This window comes from Daphnia magna, linkage group LG5 (genome assembly GCF_020631705.1).
Source record: "Daphnia magna isolate NIES linkage group LG5, ASM2063170v1.1, whole genome shotgun sequence".
NCBI classification, from domain to species: Eukaryota; Metazoa; Arthropoda; class Branchiopoda; order Diplostraca; family Daphniidae; genus Daphnia; species Daphnia magna.
Genome location: NC_059186.1, coordinates 492,424 through 513,164, shown reverse-complemented (window position 1 = coordinate 513,164; position 20,741 = coordinate 492,424). Strand labels below are relative to the sequence as shown.

Sequence of the window (20,741 nt, the reverse complement as noted above, 5' to 3'; positions counted from 1 at the left end):
GTTGTTGTGATTGAAACCTCGGGGGGTCGACAAAATTATTAGCCTTTATAGTAGTACTATACATGAGATATATATAAAATACAAAGTGCTGAACATGTTCTCCGGCCTGTTTCTCTTATCTCACGACTTGCAACATGTATATACTCTGATATCTTTTATCTTTCCATACCAGCAGCAAGAATAACGAGAATAAAAAAACATGTCGAATTGAGAAAGAAAATAGAGAAAGGAAGGGAAGAAGAATTATGCATTAAAGGATCTATACGACGAGAAAATTGTTTGACTTTAATTGCCCACCCCAAAAAGAAAAAAAAAACAAAACAAAAATGGATATCTCTTATATAGAATTCTTCAACAAGAACAGCCTTACAGCTTGTACATTAAATACAGCCAGTATATCTATATTTTCTTGTTGTTTCGCTTGTGTGATGTACACATCAAACCCTGCGGCTGTGAAACCATTTGATTCTTACCCACAGATAAGCATTATATATATATATATATGTATTATGTAGCTGAGAATTCGGTCCGACATCATCATAATAATATACCCGATCTATCATCTTGCCTTTCTTTCTCTCTCTCTCTCTCTTTTCTTTTTTTATGCTTCGTTCTTTGGCGAGATGCTGCCATCCCGCGATCAACAATAACCAGCACCATCAAACCACCTTTTTTTAAAAATATGTTTCCGTGTAAATCTCGCCTTGTCGACGAGATGAGCCAACTCCTTTTATTTTCCGATGCAGGCATAGACTCGTTTGGAATTAGACATTGTCTTATACATAGATAGATACGTATATATAAATTCCCTTGATAATGCAACAACCGTGGGTTTTTCTTGATAGACGAGACCTCCATCAAAAGTTAGCGGCTTGGTGCGAAAAATTCCCAGCCAGATGCACGAGCTTCTCCTTTCTCTCGGTCCACTAAGAAAGAAAAAAAAAACGACAGCAACAACATTCAAATGACGTATGATGGCTGGATGAGGGAAGGGATGTACAAAAAAAATAATTATGATTTATTGATGCCAAAACTAAAATCAGAAAAGTTTCCTTAAAAAAAATATATATATTTAATCATCACGTTTATGACAAACTGGCAATGCCGCGGAGGAAAACCGTTTGTTTTTATCCCAAACGTCAATAGATTAAAAAGATGGCTGCGCCCACGGAATTTACATTAGAATCTGTCCGTGAATTTATGTTAGAAAAAGGTGGTAAAGTGACCAATCATGAATTAGTGAAACACTTTAAACAGTTCTTGACAGACCCGTACACGAAAGGTAATTTCTCAATCAAAGGCTAAACGCCAACTTGTTGCATATGTTTTCACTTAGGTACTGAAAAAGTTGGGCGTGACGCTAAACAACTTTCCCTTTCTATTGCCAATTATCGCGACCTTGTTGCAAATCGTACATTGCCTTCTATTTCACTTCAATTGGCACAGTTTTTTCTGCATGGCTTTTCAAGTATCATGCTTTGAGCTGGGTGAAGCGTTGGTTGCCCAACGTTTTCAACAGATGAGGCTTCATCGCTTGCTGAACGTAGCTCCCAAAAATCACAAAACAGATCACGTTGGACTTGGAAAATTGAAGATGAATCAAAAACAACCTTGCGAGCTTAGCTCATGTGAATAGGGACTTGAGGACGAGCATGTCCAATAGCATCAGGTGTACTCGAATTGTCTTGAAGAAATGGTTAGAAGAGGTGTGGTTCCTGGATGTGTAGGCAATCTATTCCCTGAAAGGCCATGACTGTGATGGAAAGCACATGCCTGTTTTGGTATCTACTGTCATTTAGCTTTGTTTGACATCCGTACCAATATCGAATGAGAACTGCTGTCTCTCCCTCTCTTGCCCTGCGTTTAAAGATTTTGCATTTGTTCAACCCATTGGTCATGTGATCAAACAATTTTTCCTTTCCCTTTCTCCTTTGTAGAATATGCTCGGGTGCAGTTCAAGGAGTACGTTAATACGCTGGCCTCGATCCGTCAAGATGAAGGCGACAAATATCTCGTATTGAAACCGATATTTTATCCGTCGGACTACGCGGCAAGCGAAAGGGTCAGGGACGTCGTTGATCCCGTCTCGTCTTCGTACAACGCCGTTGGGCTGCCATTACCACCGTTACCAACGCAGCCGCAATATTTATCACCACCGCACATTCAGCAACAACAACAACATTATGGCCAGCCGCCGATGGATGTGGCACCTGCCTTCCGGGCACCACCTCCTTACCGGCCACCACCGGAACCGACGCCATTCCGTCGATCTTCGCTGTCTGGTTCTGATTTGTCGCATTCGCCCGTCAACGTCTTCCCTCCACCGCAATCGTTGCCTTACCATCACCAGCCTCCGCCCGCCATGCCGCCGCTTCCGTCGCAGAAACAAGCGCCCCCCGTCCACCACTTTGTCCGTCAGACGAGCCTTCCGTCGGACGATTTCATTCCGGCCAGCGCCTATTTGCTGCCTCAGCAACAGCCGATGCCAGAACGTTCCGTCTCCATCCAGGATTTCACGTCGCCGTCGCATCACATCCAAGATTTGACGACCGGAACGCCGCCTCCGGCCGTGCCTCCACGTCGCTCTAAAAATCCGCGAAGCGACGACAAAGAGAATCATCACCTCGTAAGTTGATTTCGTTTGATTTTTTTTTTTTAACTTGAATTGTTTGTTTAATTCTTTTTTCTTTTTTTTTAAAATTGCAATGATTTAGGCCAGCATCGGATCGTCGTGCTCTTCCATCGACGGCGTGAGTGTCGGTGGCAGTGTCAGCGGTTTGAATAATGAAGAGATCAAAATCAGCGTCAAAGAGCGGACGCAACGTTTCAACAAAATGGCCTCGGAGATTGATCTGGTGCAGAAGAATGGGTCGTCGGGTCAGGACCGACGCGAGAACAAATCCAAGGTTTCCCCCTCTTTTTAAATTTTGTTCCCTTTCAATTTTAGCTTCAAAAATTCATTTTCAACGATTTTAATTATTATTTGGTTTTTATTTTTTAAACCCTCCCTTTAAATGCAGTCTCGTGATGACGACGACACTTCATCAGTTGGAACGGTAAGTTGTTTCTCCATTTAATTTGAAACGCTCTGATTGATAAAAAAAAAATCAATCAAACCGACGTGTTTTGCACGGGCCCCGCCTTTTGTTCTCGTTTTCTTAAAGATCTCACGTCATTTTGTTTCATTTTTTTGGTTATCTTTTTGCCTTTTTCGGTTTTTTTTTTGACCATGCGATGATCGGCCGATGATGATAGATGGAACCGCGTGCCAAAGAGTGGATGTTGGCCACTGCCCGAGGCGACTATCACGCCATAGCTCGGCTGTTGCGTGAGGAACCTCGACTCGCCAGGCGCCGGGTAAGTTCCAAAACTCAACTTTTATCTTTTTCCTTTTTTTTTTCTTTCTTATCTTCTGGTTAGGAGGTTTTGATTGTTTCGATGCATTTTGTCCGATGTCATATTTTGTTATGTTTTCATATCTTTTCCATCTCGGTTTTTTTTTGGTTTCGTGTTGGTGTTTTCTCTCCGAACGAACCGGTTCGTTTTCTTTTCAATTCACTGGCATTTTCATTTTTCGAGAAGAAGAAAAAAAACGAAAACGACGTACGTTTGTGTGTTGACGTTTGTCGACAAGCGTGTCGTCGTCACCGTCAATTTCGAGTGATGAGACGACGACGCCCATTCACCTCCCCATTTTTCTCTTCTCCCTGGGCGCGATGTTGATGATGATGAGAGGCGCATCGAAAATGTTTGTGTTGACACGTGCCACTTGTCCACGTGTTTTCGTCTTCCCCGTCTGCCTGCGTACGTGTGTGTAATGCGTTCATATCTCGTATACATCGCGCCACTTTCTCAAATGTGTGATGATGACGATGATGAATGATGTCGACGACGTCAAGCGCAAAACACGGTTGACAGATTTCGATGCTCTCGTCTCAAGACGTCCCCCTGGCCCGGAAAGGCTCTTCTTACTCTTCTTTTTATTTTTCGTGTGTGTGTGTGTGAAAGGTTAACACTCGCCAAAATGAAAAAGAAATTTCCTATTTTTCAGTCCCCTTAAGAATATGTTTTCACGTCGTTTTTGCTCATTTTTGTGTGTGTGTTGTCCCCCAACGAGGATGGACGAAACGACGAGTTTCAGCTCTCGCCATATGGCACTTTCACAGTGAGATAGTGGCGTTGAGGCGGAGACGTTCGACTTAAGGGGGTGATGGCGACACATTCCGAAAACAGCTCGAAACATGTTTGGTTTTTTTTTTTTAAGAAGAAAAAGGGCAACATTAAAGATGCATAAATGGCGACAGTAATCTGACCACGCTCTTTTTTTTTTGGGGGTGGGGTTTTTAGGGGGGGTGACGCGGAAGTGGGGCGAACCCCATTGGGCGTCGCGACGTTGACCGCTGGCGTCTCTGCGGCAAAAACAAGCGACGCACTTGTTACTTGTTGGGTTTTTTTTTTTTTGAAAACTCTTTTTCTTTTATTATTCCGATTTTTTCTGATGCGTTTGAAACGAGGCACTTTGAACGTGGCGCACATTGTCAGCGCAACAGATGGACGATAGGGTTCAGGGGTTTGTTCCAAAAGAAAGGGCGTGGTGCGGAAGGAAATTGTGCGCTTCCTTCATATCGTTAGGCAAGTCTCTGTTTCCCTAATAATTAAGGCTACCCCTTTTGCCTTCCATCTGCGTCCAGTCGTAGGAAAATGGAGAGGGGGGGTAGAAACGTAAAAAAAAAAAGAGTTTGAAATTGGCAAAAGAAGAACCAAAAAAAAAAACAAAATGGAAACTGGTGCTGTTTGTTTGTTCATTATGTCCAGCGATTTCTTTAACGCTCTCGCATTTATGCTCTCTTATAATGACCTTCCTCTTCTTTGCGTTAGCAACAGCTCCGGAATCGATTCGTTGTTGTGTATAAATCTATATCTATATACTCTCGTACGTGGATTGTACACACACAGCAGCCAGGATTTCCCACAGGGTCTACATATTAATGCATCGCCTTTGTTTTTTTTTCGTTTATTTGTTTGCTTACATCCGTTCACGGACGATCCCAAGTCGTTGGCCGTGTCCATTAGCCTCCCGCCACGCGCCTCATAGCGAAACCTTCCCCCCTTAAAAATAAAAAGCGAAGTTTGCTGCCTTTTTTGATTTCTTGGGTTCTGACACACGAGACTTGTGCCCATGTATCGACTCTTGCTCGTCCCTCGTTCTCGGCGGTCATCAACCTCCCAACATAAGGGTTTGCACTCGTTCACTATTGGTATACAGTCCGTATGTAATTAGTCTGTATAGGAAAAAGAAAAAGGACCTTTACACGTTAGCCCACGACAAGGTGAAACGTGTGTGTGTGTGTGTGTGTGTGTGGCTATAGAAGCAGATGGGGTTGTTTCTTATTTTTATTTTTTTTTAAGTGTGTTGGCAGTGAGGAGGGTGGGTTGAGTTGCAATCAATGCGCTTTGGAAGTCTATCGTTAAGTGAAATCTTAACGACCGTCTATCCGTTTTCCGATGATGACCTGATGGCAACTCGTTCCTCCTCCCTTGAGCCTCGTCCCCAACGGAATGAACGTTGCATCATTTCCCTTCAAAAACTAAGAACATAATGAAGTGGATAATAGGTTGAAATTGTGTTTTTCTCTCGCTGAGAAAATTGCCATTGGATGTGCGCGCTCAACGCCAATGATCTTTTCCGACATTTGAATTTTTCATTAGGCGATGTGGATTGTCGTTTGTATAATCAAAAGCCGATCGTACATCTGTCTGTTTCTTTCTTTCTTTTTTATTTGCCGAAAAAAAAAGGGGGAGGTCTCCCCCCCCCCCAACTGCTCTACCGAAAAAAATGTGTTGACAGGTGCGCCGCTTTCATTTGCATATATCGAATGTGCCACACAATAGCGCACTGTTTTCAACAGCATATCTACGAAAAAAAAAATAATAAAAACGAACGTCGGTTGCCACACCGGGTGTGTGACGTTTGACAATATGTAAATATTGCGCCTTTTCTTTTTTTTGAAATTATTCTATTATTCTAATTCCCCCGCCTTGTACGTCGTCACCCCTTTTTTATGTTTAAGTTTCGTTTTTACACACCTCAATCTTTGATTTATTGACGAACATTGCCCCCCCTTTTTTTTTTTTTTAATTTTATGTGGATGCTCTTTCTTCGCACAGGGTGTGCAGTGGGTTAGCACTTTGTTGCTCGTATATGCAAATCAGAGGTTGTGTTACATGTACGAATACGTCGATTCAAATGCTTTATAATTTAAAGAACGCCCCTTTCTTGTTGATATTTGCCATTTTTTGTGCGTGTGCGACAACACATTGAACGCGCAGCTGTTTCACCATTTTGTTTTTTAAATGGTCCAATTGTCGCGCAAAGGCAGTTTTGATAGTTTCAAATCATTGGAGCCCCCCCCATTCGTCACACAATGAGGTACACGGAAATCAAGTTTTAAATAAGCAACAAACTGAATAATGAAGACGAAAAAAAATAAAAAAGGGCGGAGGAGGAAGGCGAAGCAGTATGGCGCCAGCTATTCTTTCTTTTCCTATATATGCATCAGGTCATCGTTCTCAAACTAAAAGGCAACCCCCCCCCCTCCCTGTCTCTCTATTTGAAATGACAGTTGTTAATAGCCAACCTTATATATACCGTATAGATGTATGTATATAGTCTGTTGAAACTGTACTATACGATGTAGGCCCTCGTTTGCTATATGAACTTAACTTGTCCACCACCAATAGCATTTGGTGGTGTGTATATGTATATAAGAACTACTACTACTACTACAACAACAACTAGTACTACTAGTACATGTATATATATGTATAGTATTCGGCGCCGTCGACCTGACACCGTAGGTCTCGTCCGACATGTCACTTGGTATGTTTTCTTAGTTTTATTTTTATTTTATTTTTTTTCAAATATACCATCGAAAGAAAGAAATAGGGAGCCAGACTTGTAAAAAGGGAAAATGAGGGGGGGAGCAACTTACCACCTTACAGAACTGGAGGAATTCTTTTTTACTCCACCCCCCTGGTGTGTATGTGTGTTTTAAGAGACAGCCCCCCCGCTTGTTTTAAGAACCCCCTAAAAAAAAAAAGTAGCCTTTTCATGTCTGCTTTCAGACTTTTAGACAGGCAAAAAAAAGAAAGGGGGGGGGGGAGGCCTAAGAGTTAAAATGCGACTATATTCAACTAATTTATTGGAAACAGATTTATCTTTCAAGTTTGTGTGTGTTTTTAAAAAAAAGGGAGAGAGAGGTGCGTTTGCTAACTGGACATAGTCCGGAGCAAATTGGGGGCGCCTTCAATTGTCCTGCCTCCTCGTTGAATGCGCACCCGCTTTCGGTCGTGTTGGTTCAAAGAAGAAGAAACCACAGCTCACAACTCACTTGTATTTGCATATCTTATGCAGATGAAGTGAAGAGTTTTTTTTGTTGTTTATTTTTATGAAAATGGAGAGGGTGAGAGAAAAGAAAAGAAATTCTGAAATGCAACACAAACGCGTTGCAACGGCCAAAAAAAGAGAACAATAAAACAAAATGGCGGTGTACGTGTGCGGCGGTGGCTGATGGATGAAATTGACGACGGATGAGCGCGACGGACGACTTGTCCGACTCCTCCTCTCTTTTTCCTGCTCGTCCGGCGCGCTCCTTTTCTTCCGGCTCATGTTCTCTATATAAATTAACACAGACACGCACATCGGGGCCCTTCAGAAAGAAAACAGGAATGATGGCACCAAAACTCTAGTAGGAGTTATTGGTTTGGGATATAAAATTGGAGGGGATAACCGAAATTTAAAGAAAAAGAAGAAGAAGAAGATTTGAATAGCTAATGAGTCTACCAGGTCCGCTATTAACCGCCCCTCCACTTAGTTTTTTTTTGCTATTTCTTTTGTCTTTTGTCAAAGAGTTTAATTTTATTTTGGTAGGGGAGGGGGGGTAGAAGAAAAAAGGGGAAATAATAAAGGCGGATGAAATGGAACATGAAACAAAAGCTGTCCATCTCTGCCCGCTAAAATGAATACGGCCTTATCTTCTTTTGATAATGCGCGTAGTGTGTGTAGACGTTCATTAACAACTTTTGGCCATTTCAAGCTAATCGTCGAGTCTATACAAAGAATAATTGCGAATCAATCAGCACGCGGGGATATCGTGCGTGATTTTCCAAACAGACATTCAATTTCTCTGGATGATTTTTCAATGAAATCGATGTGATGCAACGAGAAAACGAAGTCGTTAGCAAAATCAAAAGGTTGAGGAGGGACGTTGTCTTTGTCATCATCAACTGTTTCTTCATTTCGTCACTCAACCGGATTGCAAAAGTTTTTCGTCTAATGGAACGAGTTTTGGTTTTGATTTTATTTTATTTTATTTGGGGGGGCTCGTCCTGAATTTTCACTGCGATTTAAAGCGTCTGTCGCCAATGACGAGATTCCAATCTTTCCCGCTTCTATATGCGCTCGACTCTTGGATTGGCCGTCGTGCGGGCGTCATCATCGTCGCTATGATGATGACCCAACACGAGCCGGATCGCCATTTTACATAATGAAGAGAACCCCCTAAAAAAACAAAAACGATTTCATTTTATCCACTTTGAGTTAATCAAATTGCTTCCGCCTTGTCCAAAAGTTCGGTTAAGGACTTTCAATCAAATCGAGAATGAAAAACAGGTTGGGTGCGGGTTGAAACGGAACGAGGAGGGGTGTGTGTAACGATATGCGGAGGGGACCAGAGGTAGGGGGGGGTTGTATATGGTATGGAAAAAGATCTGTGTGTGGATGGACTCGGTGGTTTTTTTGGGTGATGGTGGGACGATGACTCTTGTGTGGGACCTGCCGGAGTGACGGATGGGGCGCCAGACTGGAGCCAACCAACCAACCAACCCCCCCTCAAAAAATGTAGAATTCGAGAAGAAGGACAGAGAGATGGTCTTCTCTCATTCCCGAGACAAAGTTTTTAGGGGAATGTGTATTTATTTTTTTTTTTAAGGGAAACAAGTGACAATCGATAAGAAGGACGTGAGATGTGCGATCCCGCAGAACATTCGATCGCCTTGCTCTTTAAAATGACGTCATTTCGCGTCAATTAAAATCAGTTTTTTGTTTTAAAACTTGCGGCGGGGGAGGTGATGAAACTCCGTGTCTCTCTCGCATCCTATTGTTTTGTTTTGTAGTTTTTTTTTAATTAAAAAGAAAAAAGAGATTGAATGACAAGGCTGAAAACAAGAAACGACTGACCATTTTCTTCTGAAAAAGAAAAGAAAAGAAAGGGCCGTGTTCTTTTCTGCTAAGTGGACAAGGACCATCAACGTCAATATACCGATAAGGTCTCGTCTCTGACCAGACTAAATATTTTCTATTTTGTTTTTTTTTGTCTTTTCAAAGATCCCCCCCAACCTATTTTTTTTTTTTTTTATTTCTCCATGGCATTTATTTTTAATTTTACTACGAGGGCTCGAAAAATGGTTGAATTGATTCTTTTAATCGAAGAAAATGAACAAAGGAATGCCAATAGGTTCGTGTTTTGTTTTTTTTCTAATATCTCTATATTATTGTTTTCAATTGATTGTTCGGTCCCACATTGGAACAACATTAAACATCCATTGGAAATATAATTCCAGAGGAGAGCGTAGAATCGGAAACATTCCGGCCCGGGGAGTAGACAGGGGAGGGGGTTGTTGTTTTTCCACTTCCGCCGCAGCACTTAACATTGTTTCTCATGCGTGTATGTCTTTAATTTCCAGTTTGACATGATGCCTATAGACCTCCAGTCAAAGATGACCAATAAAGACACAGGGGTCATTTCTCTTAAATAGCCTTGTGTCACATGTTGAGGATAGGCCCCCCCAACCCCCTACTTATATTTCCAAAAAAGAAAGAAAATCTACCAACAAAACACAAGTCAATCAGATAAAATAAAAACACACACACATCAGACACGGATGTGTACTGGGGGGCTGTTTGCCCCCCCACCTGCTATACGATACGTGGTCCTTCTTTGTGATCCACCTTTTCTTTGTTTTCTTCGTCTCTCTGTTTACATATCGCACACACACACACACATGTAGACATTCGTACGTAAGTCGTGCTGCGTGTCGTACATTGCGATGGCTTTCCAAAGATTATTGGGCATGTTTGATTTGTTTTGACGTGCCGTGTTAGAGTGCGCGCACGAAACACGCTGCAAGCCAACAATACAACGTCGATGACTATCAGCTGATCGATCATGATTGCCTATAGATGGCGGATGTTGGTCATCTTGTTGATGCCGTTCGCTTCTTTTTCCCTCCGTTTTTCATTCGATTTCGAATCTCTTTCGATGTTTCACAGTCGACATGTTGAAAACGTTGCGTAATCCGAATGCGCACCACTGAATTTTCATGTCCAAAATATTTATTAAAAAAAAAAAAAAAATAAATTGGAGAGTATACGGTGTAATTAATTATAGTAGATGATGATGATGAGGGGCGGCTATACACAAAGACCGTTGGCCTTTCATTCATTTTTTTTGTGTGTGTGCTGTGGTTTGTTTTTAATGCGCGCTATATATATGCATATATACAACATCTATATATACACACCACTATATATATATGAATTGTTATGTATGTGTAGATGCAATTTGCGTATTATAGCGAGCCGACAATAAATGTACGCAATCGTACTTCATTTTTTTTTTGAAAAACAGCAGCAGGGAACGCATCCTGCCTTCAACTTGCGAGTTTTTTCGTTCATTTTTTTGTGTGGGGGGATGCGGCGGCGGCGGCATCATAAAAGATCATATTCGCCTTCACTCCCGCCGAGTTTTCCAACTCGTATATAGTTGCCAGTATAACATATGAACAAGTATACAACACGTGTAAAAAAGAAAAAAAAAATTGGGATAAAGAAGAATGAAGGCGAATGCAACCCCCCGTCATCACAAAAGTATGAAATGATAATCAGCTAAGGGTGGGGGGGGGCTAACATACGAAAACACCTAGGTCGTATACTTGTTATATACCTAATTTTTTTGTTTGTTATTGTTGAGAAAAAGAAATGATTAGAGGGGGGGGGGTATACTATTTTGTGCTTCTTCTTATGTTTGTTAGGGGTTATACAACCCTTTCTCTTTCTCCAAACTTGCTAGATATAGATATACATATACAAGGATGAGGGTAAAGGTCGTCAAAAGGTTATAGACACGCGGTGTTTATTGTCGTGTCAAGTGCTGTCCGATGTTGTTGGCTCGACTCTTGTACGAGTACTTGTATACACATACACAACAACAGTGGCCGCTGCATGTTTGTTGTGTTGCTGTTGTTCTTTTTTTCGTCTATACAAAGCCTCTCTTCTTTTGTTTATTTATTATATTACGTCTCCGTGTGTGTTGGTGTGTGTGTAATAATATCGACAAGAAGTGGAAGAGAGGGGGAGGACGTTTGCCATGTTTTGCATATGATTATATACTATATAGTATATACGTTGTTGTTGTTGTTGATGTGGAGTGTCCATCTAGCACATATAGGAGGGGGGACGCAAGTCTCCGGATATTGTTTTCCTCATTAGTTTGTCTATAGTCCTTGTGTGTGTGTGTGTATATAGTTAATTGTAATATAGCGCAGAACATTTTAAGTGGGGGGGGGGACAGCAGCAGAAAAGGAAAAGGAAGGAGGTCGTAAACGATGTGTTCCGCTTGCCAGTCGGCGCTTTATTTTTTTGGTTGTTTGACTTATTCGACTTTTTTAATGTTTGACATATCTTGCATTGATGCAACGCATATCCCGAATGGATCTCACATATGCAATGCGATTCGCAATTTGATTTTCTTCAAACGACCAATTGTTTTTATTTTTTCTTATCGGAGAACATCCGCAAGAAATTCCAAAAGATCTACGACATTTTGAAGAAAAAAAAAAGGGGGGGGGGAACAAAAAACAAAACAAAAAAAAGGTTCTCTTTTAAGGAGGAGAGTCTCTATATATAAGAAGAAGAAAAAAAAAAGAAAATGAAAATAAGTTGAGTGTGTGTGTAGGCTCAAGTCATTTGTTCGTCTGCTGATAAGCAACTGTCACCCGAGTTTGGCGCCGCCACTTGTCTCTCACAGTCTCCGGCTTCTCGTGGGCTCTCTCTCTCTCTCTCTTTAATATAGTAGATATATATATATATATTTTTAAAATTAATGTTATTATTTATTTATTTTTTATTTTTTCAATAAAAAAATTGTTTTCATTTAAGGACAAAATAAAGGGGGAGAGATCAGAAAACAGGGAAGATGGAAAGGAAGGGACGTTTTTTTATCAGTTTCTATACGCCATTTGTTTTTGTTTGTTTTTTTCGAGACAAACCAGAAATATGACAAATAAAACAATCAATTTCGTCAAAGGTAAAATAAAATCAAATATCGTTTCATTATCATCCCCTTGCTGTGTATAATCGATCAAAAGAAATCAACGCCAAGGACGTATACGTATGATTTCGAGTTTCTCTCTCTCTCTTCCTTATTCTATAAAGGAGCTGCGTAAATAAAAGAATATTATGTACGCTCATTATTACCCTATCCATTATAGAATGGAATTTGTTGTGTATCTTCTTCCAACTCAATGCCAAAGCCAATGAAAAACAAAACCAAAAATGCAATGCTTGACTTGCAGGGATTTATTCATTTTTCATCTTGTGGTATGTTGTGCGTTTCTCCTGTTCAGGTTGTAAATATCGTATTGATTTTTGTTGTTTTTTTATCGGTGGCCGATTAACGTCAGCCCTTCCCACTTCATCACTATGCAACACTCGAAAATAGGCCTTTTTTCAAACTTCCTCCTCTTTTCTTTCTGATTTCAATATTCATTTCAATCTCTTCATTTTTTCCCCCCTTCTATGTGGCCGAGTATTTTCTCCAGTTTGGCGCCAATCCTTACGTGTTTTTTTTTCTTTCTCTTTATTTCTCCTTCTATTTGTCGAGAATAAATTATGCGATGCCACAATGGAAATTCGGGGCGGCTGGCGGGGCTGGCCATTCGAACGGCTCGTAAATCGTCATTCACTTTGCCATTTGAAATCGCCGTCCGTGTCTGTATATATACACCGCCTTTTTTTTTTATCTTCCACCCTATTTTTTTCTTTTATTTAAAAAAAAAAATTATTTTTAAACGTGTATATAATCATTCCCGGCCGGCCAAGAAACCCCCCCTTTCTCTCTCTCTTAACATGTCTGCAATCGCTTTCTCGTATAGCCCCCGGATTGTTTGTTTTTTGTTTCTTTTCTCTCTCTTTTTTTTATAGACTTTTGTGCGGTATTTAAAAGAAATACGATCTGTGGGTTTTTGTTTTTTCTCTTCATTTTATTTCCCTCTTTTGTTTCCTTCTTTCGGGTTGTGCAGACGCTTCTCGTGTTGTCTCTTTTTTTCCTTTTCCCAAATAGATCCTGTAGATGTATCTTTCAATCTATTGTTGTCCCAACCAACGGAGCATCGGCAAAGGAGGGTCAGCGCAAATGATCGGCTAAGTACCTCGGCTCGTCCTTTTCTTCTTTTATAGCATCACCATCAGCCTCCTCTTAAACGGTGGGATCATCATCCATTTTTCGTTTGTCCTTTTTTCTTTTTCTTTCTAAAAAGGTGGGGACAAAAGAAAAAGGAAACATTAAAAGGATTGTCTGATTATTAAGGGCAGCAATGAGACAGGCGCCACACATTGAACATTTCTTTCGGTTCACTGTATTTACATATAACGTTGCTGCCTATATGTAGATGATTCCGTCTGATTTTGGTTTCATTCCCTTTTCTTTTTTTTTTTTCAATTGTATTCTTCTATCCTTGCGATGCGTCTCTCTCTGAAACAATGAGATGACACGAGAAGAAGAAAAGGCACATCACAAGAATAAGCGGACAAACGGATTATAATGAGCGCAAATGAGCTGGTCTTTCTATTTGTTTTGTGTGTGTGTGTGTGTGTGCAGCCACGTTGTCTGAACTCTGGCCATTTTGAGGTGTGCTGTGATCCGGTTTCCGGTTCTTTTTCGGCCCTGTCTTTTTCAATGCCTCACTTTCGGGCGGTATCCTCCTTTTTCTTTACTTTTCCCCTTTAATAAGCGGCTGAGAAGAAGCAAATATGCAAATGGTCTATTGGTTTTTCCTTTTCTTCTCCTATATTCACACACTTGCGCAGCCAAAGGGGTTGTATATATATATACAAAAGGGGTTAGTGAAAAGTGCCGAAGAAGAAGTTCTCCGCCTATTTTGCTTCCACTAGATCATTTATTATTCATGCTGCCCTTTTTATTATTATTATTATTTTCCCTTTGTATTGCCCCTTTTTTTTTAAACCGAAGGGCCTATATAGGTATATAGTCTGTGCATTATCCCTCTATACTCTACTAACGCAAATGAGAATGGATTGATTTTTGAAAAAATATAAGTTTCATTTCTCGGCTATAGATTTGAATGATTTCAAACTGCTCCCGAGTCTGTTGAAACAATTTTTTATTTTTTTTTTAAATATAAACGTCCGATAATCACAGACATTATGTTCTTCGTTTAACGTCCGGCTTTTAGAAAGAAAGAAAAAAACCCACTCATTTTCTATAGGGTTTGGGTTTTTAAAACAATAAAAAAAAAGGGAAGTTAAGGGCATGAATGAGGAAGAAAACATTTTTCACTTTTTATTGGGGCGCAATTTATTTATTTTTTGTTTTGTTATAGAAAATAGGCCTACACACACACACCGTCGGTGACTTCCCAAAAAAAAAAAAAGGAAAGAGTGTTGATGGGTTTGAACGATACCGCTCAATCCCTCCCTGTTTTGAGGGGGGCTTTCCCCCCTTCCTTTCCATTTTTTATGATGATGATGATTATATAGGCCTATTATAATCATGGATATTTATACACTTGATGTGCTATGTGTGTGTGTGCTCGGATACAGTTTCATTTCAACTCCCCCCCTCTCACACACACACACACACACGTATAGTCTATATACACCTACTCTCTTTTAATTCTTTCATCCTTTTAGCGTCGATCACCACCCTATTTTTGTTTTGCTTTTATCAGGCCTTTTTGTGAATAGCCTCTTTTCACCCCCCCATACCCACAATTTTCTCCCATTTCTTTTTAATATTGCGATTAGGCCACACACACAAAAAGAGGCCGCATCTCTCCCCTCCGTCTGTTTAAATTTTATACATGTAGATGGAATTACGAGTCTTATAGAGAGTAAGAGAGAGAGAGTATATACAATTTTATAGTGGTCGATGTTTATGATGCACTTTTCGTTGGAGCCGCGTGTATTTTCCTGCTGTTGCGCGACACATTTCTCGTCCGTTTTCTCGAAGAGACGACAACTATATGATACGCTTCGTATAGATGCAATTCAGCTGTTCGTTTCTTGCTCTTGTCCCGATAGAGCTGCACATCGTAAATGAAGTTGAATGCGTTTGACTTTCCGAAGCCGCCGAATTCATACTATTTCATACTATTATTGAAACGAAGAAATTCTGGCTATAGATATGTGTATACGTAATTGAGTTTAGACAGTTTGTCCGTGCGTCTATAGACTATATACGTGCTGTGTGTCGCTCTAATCTGTCTGGTCACGGCAAACCCCGCCCATGCGCTGCACGCTCGATCATGATCACGCGGGTGTATACCACAGTCTACATGTCCTGATGTGTGCATATATAAAACAGCAGAGGACAAGAGTGGCCATAGTATATTAAACAATATTATGTAGGTAATGTACTCTATATGGTTATCTCTCTCTCTCTCTCTATTGGGTCAGACAAAAGGCCCTTTTTTTTTTTTTTGCGGCCGTATAATAATGTGAGCGCATTTCGGATACAATCCACGCAATAAAATGTGTCGTTTGCGTGAAGGGACGAAGAACTAAAAAGAAAAAAAAAAAAAATCAAATCAAATAAAACAGAGGGTGGGGAAACAAAAATATTTTTGAAAAATATTCCCTCCCTCCTCCGCCCTTTGTTGATGTAACATTGCTGCTATTTATATACAAGTATGCAGACATATATATATACATGCGCTATAAATGTTTTTATCATGGGGTCGTCGTTGTCGTGTGTGTGTGGCTTTCAGGCCGATTGAATTGTCATGGCCGTGCCCGCGCGGCTTGGCTGACGAATGGCCCTTTCATCCATTTTTCTGTACACGCATTTCCAGTTCATATTCAAACTTAAATGTTATGTGCGCATCACGTTTCGAATTATGCAATTCAATATTAATTCAAGTATTTTTTGTTTTTGTTTTTTTGTTCTTTTTTTCTGGGTATATACGTGCGGATGCGCTCATTCTTCCGGCTGGCTCGACATCCAGGATTTCGTAACGGTAAGTTTTTTTTAAGTGTCAAAGTCTTTTTTTTTTAATATATATTTCTAATTCCATTAACTCGAACCTATTTGAAGCAGTTCTTATATTCAAAAAAAAACTCTAATCATCGTCAACCCCAAAAATAACTGCGCTATAGAGTTTGCTGTCAGACGCATTTGAAAAACGATTACCTTAACGTCTAATAACGTTCCAGTCATCAACACAGTAGGGCTGATTATAGCAGGAGGGGGGAAGGGCTACCGTCTGCTTCCAAAAACGTTCAAATCCTCTAGTTGAATTGCAACGAGAAAAAGAAGAGCGTCTTCGTTGTCAGTGCGGTATAAAAATACGACTCGGTTTTCCCCATCGACTGCTGATTTACGAGTTACAAGAAGACAGGCCATTTTATGTATATCGTCCCCCCCCACCCATCAGATGACCGGACCTCCGCTGTGTCCAGCAGCTTCCAGCTATAGTACAGGCAACGTGTAATGCGTCTGTTGTTACACGTACATTTGTGTGCGATGTTGTGTATACAGTTAGGCGTGCGTGTATATGGAAGAAAGGGGGACATCAAAGGATGAGCCCTCGTAAGAAATCATCATAACTTTGTAACGCACCGGAGCAAAGCCCCCCCTTTAAAAAAAAGAAGAAGCCAAGCGTAGTGAAATAAATTAGTTTTTTTTTTTTTTAAAGAAAATGTATTGAAAATTAAACCGCTATTCAATTCGTATAGCCAAATGGGCGGCTAATGACTGACACGACACACGTCGTTGAGTGCCCGGGCTACTACTCATTTCGTTACCCCCCTTCTTCTTCTTCTTATTTTTAGAAAGATAAAAAGAAAAAAAAGAAAACATATTCCGACTGTGTAGAGAGTGTGCTGCGTGCGTCGTGAGAGTTTGAACGAGGAAAACTTGCAGTTCGTTTTCTCTTTCTCTCCACGCACGGCTATATACTTGCATTCATCCCTTTTTCTTTTTTTTTTTTGAATATATACATTTTTTATGTTCATCTTCTTTTCTTTAACGTTATACTACTTGCTTTATGTGTCTTCCACTCCCGATTTTATGAACGATATCAACATCTGCTTGCCGCTGCCGGATTTTTTCCCTTTGTTTTCGTTGCTGCTCGGCGTGCGGGCACTTGTCGCAGGGCGTAAGTGAGCTGTTTATGACGGCAATTTTATTTATGTATTTGTTTTTTTTTTTCTTTAAAAATTATGTATTTAAAAAAAAAAAAGAACAACTTGTTACGTATAGTATGTATACTAGTATGTATGTAGACATTGTATACCTACGCGTTGTACATATACGCGAGTATGTTTTTAGAAAAAAATGATATTTATGTGTCTTGTTGCTGCCTCACTGGGCGCTACATGTCGTACTTTCATTTCAACGTCTTGGTTTCTTTATTTTATTTTTTATTTTTAAACGTTATGTGGCTGTCTAACGATGATGCGCTCACGACGACCCATTCTCGCCCGCCTCTTCAGTATGTGAGTATATTTTACGCATTTTTACGACCGACAATCTGGCCTGTCGGTTTCCCAGTTAAAAATTGGATTTCTTCCTCTCAAAAAAAAAAGAAAAAAAAGGCCGTTATTCTCAGTCATCTGACATGTCGTTTTACATTTCCAACAGTCATTTGCTTTTCAATGGGCTGGCGTGCGCTTTCGTACTCCATATGCGCCCGAAATACATTTTTTTTTTTTTTACTGATTTTTGCCTCTTTCGCGCCATCTGTTGGCGAAAAAATCAAAGTTATAAGGAAAAATTGTCTCGATAGTTTGCTTTAATTTTAACATTCAAATTAGTTTAAAATGCTAATTTAAAATAAATAAAAAAAGAAGTTAAACTTGGAAAATTAAAATCCTTATATGCCTGTTGGTCAGATTGATTTGAAATCAAATGTTTTCTTCTTATAATTGCACATTTCGACATTCAGAAACTAGTTTTTGTAAGTTTTTTTTTTTGTTTTGCTATTTCAGACTGGACTTCACTGGGCTGCCAAACACGGTCATGACGACCTGGTCAAAATGCTTGCTGGCACTCACAAATCAGACGTTAATGCTAGGACGGTACAGAATTTTACGTGAAAATAAGCCAATTCAAATTCTACTAACCACTTGTTTCTCATGCCAATTTACGGATGGCTCCTCGCAACTCTAGAATGCTGTAAGTACACCAAAAAAACGAAATTATTTCCTCTAAATTTGTTCTTAAAAAAAAAAAAAAGTTCCAGTTTCACCTCATTGATTTGATTTACAGGGCTGCACTCCATTGCACCTGGCGGCCATGCAGGGCCATGCTGAAGTCGTAGATTTATTAGTCAAAGCATATGGTAAGCAACCTGGTGTGTCTCAACAGGCCACCTGCAACCTCCTGCTAGTGTCCCAAAACTCTTTTCAGTCCTCAACAGTTTTTTTCATCCGTTTGATTTATTTGATTTGATTTTGATTTTATTTTGATTTTATTTCATAAAAAAAAAAAAAAAAATAGGTGCTGATTCAAACATGCGAGATTACAGTGGCAAGAAAGCTCATCAGTATCTCTCCCGGCCGGACACGGTCATCTCCGTCGACACTTTCCGCAGTGAGTACAACCACAGCACGAAGCCTTCGTTCTCTTCTTTCGAACGCGGAGGCCTCTACTCTTCGACCAAGGCCGTTCTTAGGAACAGCCTGTTGAAGCTGACGCCCGGCCTTCATCCGAACTATTCGGAACCGGTGCTCGACTCCAAGTTCCCTTTTTCTTCTTCCGAGTCTTGTTACAGCGACCAGGACGGCGTGACGTTCAAATCCAGTCACGATAAGAGACGCCGATTGGCCGTCAGTCACAGCATGCTGCGCGAATTGCGACCCAGCATCCGACGCCGGGCCAATTCTTCTTCCGCTTTTGTCAATAACACAACTTGAACGCACCGCGACTCACGCTCTTCCTGTTCGCTGGATTATTATTATTATTTTTTTTAATTTAAAACAAAAAGAGTTTGATCAAACTGAATGATTTTAGAAACTTAATATTTTGTGATGAAATTCAGTTTAAACAATGCCACCCTACTCCCGTATTTTTCTTTCTAAAACCAAATAACGATTGAATAATGCATGGTGCTCCGATTTTTGGGGCTTTTCGGTGCTATTGCATGATATCTACTTAATCCTTAATACAATAAACTTCTGGCCGTACTCTTCATTTGATCGAACAACTAATCACTTACACGGCATTTTGACGGCTTTTCCCTCTACGAATTTCATTTGCCTTATTGTCGGGGAGAACAAGAAAATCACGCGTGCATGACTCTGCATCTAATCGGTGATGGCTTTTTATTTATTCACATTTGGTGTTTGTGTGCTGCTGCTTCTAACCTGTTTCCTTGGCGCCTTTGTGGTTCTGATAATAACACGCTCGTTATGTGCGGTATGTAGTGTACGTGCTTGTCACGTTCGTGTGTACACGTCGATCATTGTTTGAATCTTTTTCTCCGTTTTTGTTTTCTTCACTTTCTCTTTCTATTTGCAGAAATCACAGCCAAACGAAATCTGGCGGCAGGTAAACAAAATCATCATTCATTTCATTTAGATATTTATTGATGTATGTGGGGGCTGTTGTGTAATGATGAAGATTTTGGTGTGGGGTACGCGGAGATTGGTGGATGATGTTATTGTTCTTGTGCTGACCGATTAAAACGATTGTTAACAGAGAAAGAAGCTGCGGCAGGTTTCCTTCGTATAGGCTCACTTAACGTGCGCGTCAAGAAGACGACCGAAGCCTTCAACAATCTACTCAGCTCAGCAGGTGGAAGCGGAACTTTTTCCAACACCAAGACGTACAATAAACCTTGGGGATCCATCGACAATCTTGCCATCTCAACGGTAGTTCACTTCATTTATTCAATCAATTCAAATATCATGAATTGTACGTATTTTCGAATTTTCAGGTCGAAGGACAAATGCCTCCGCCCAACAAACAAGGTACGGTTAAAAAGAAGCGACCAAAGGATTGGCCCCAACCGCTCATTAGTTCGCCTACCATGTTACATCACTCCAATTCATTCAACGGACGGACGATCCAGTCGGTGTTGGTTGAAAACAAAGAAGAATACGAAAACGATTCAGATTCTGCCTATGGTTTTGGGAACAATTGGCAGAGTTAACGATCCTCATTTTTGTTTTATTGCTTTGTTCTACTTATAATTTATCTTCACAGCAATCGGTGCCTTCCATTTTCCGTTGAGACGTAGACCAGACAAGTGTTACGTTTGTTTGTTTGTTTTTATCCTACACGACTGACTGCATTTCAAACTTTAGTTACCGGATCAAACAAATATAGTTTCGAGGCTCGTATCCGATATCAGTGTCAGAATAATAGCCCATGCTCTTTCATCCCTATCAGACAAGTAAACAGATAAAAAGAGAAATCCACTGATAACGAACTTGTTGATCG

At 40.3% G+C, this 20,741-nt stretch overlaps 1 protein-coding gene across 2 annotated transcripts; it reads left to right on the top strand.

Annotated features, from left to right (window-relative positions):
- Nucleotides 1-1,123: 1,123 nt before the first annotated feature.
- LOC116923241 (ankyrin repeat domain-containing protein SOWAHB) lies at nt 1,124-20,646 on the top strand. Of its 2 annotated transcripts, XM_045173652.1 has the most exons (14): nt 1,124-1,282; nt 1,938-2,626; nt 2,715-2,906; nt 3,021-3,056; nt 3,256-3,357; nt 16,303-16,314; nt 17,559-17,561; nt 18,287-18,376; nt 18,468-18,473; nt 18,567-18,639; nt 18,798-18,890; nt 19,818-19,847; nt 19,998-20,170; nt 20,236-20,646. In XM_045173652.1, the coding sequence occupies exons 1-14, from the start codon at nt 1,156-1,158 to the stop codon at nt 20,449-20,451; spliced, it is 1,842 nt and encodes a 613-aa protein (XP_045029587.1). In that variant the 5' UTR covers nt 1,124-1,155; the 3' UTR covers nt 20,452-20,646. The 2 variants fall into 2 exon arrangements, with proteins under 2 accessions (XP_045029587.1, XP_045029588.1); XM_045173653.1 differs by lacking the exon at nt 19,818-19,847.
- The last annotated feature ends 95 nt before the right edge of the window (nt 20,647-20,741 follow it).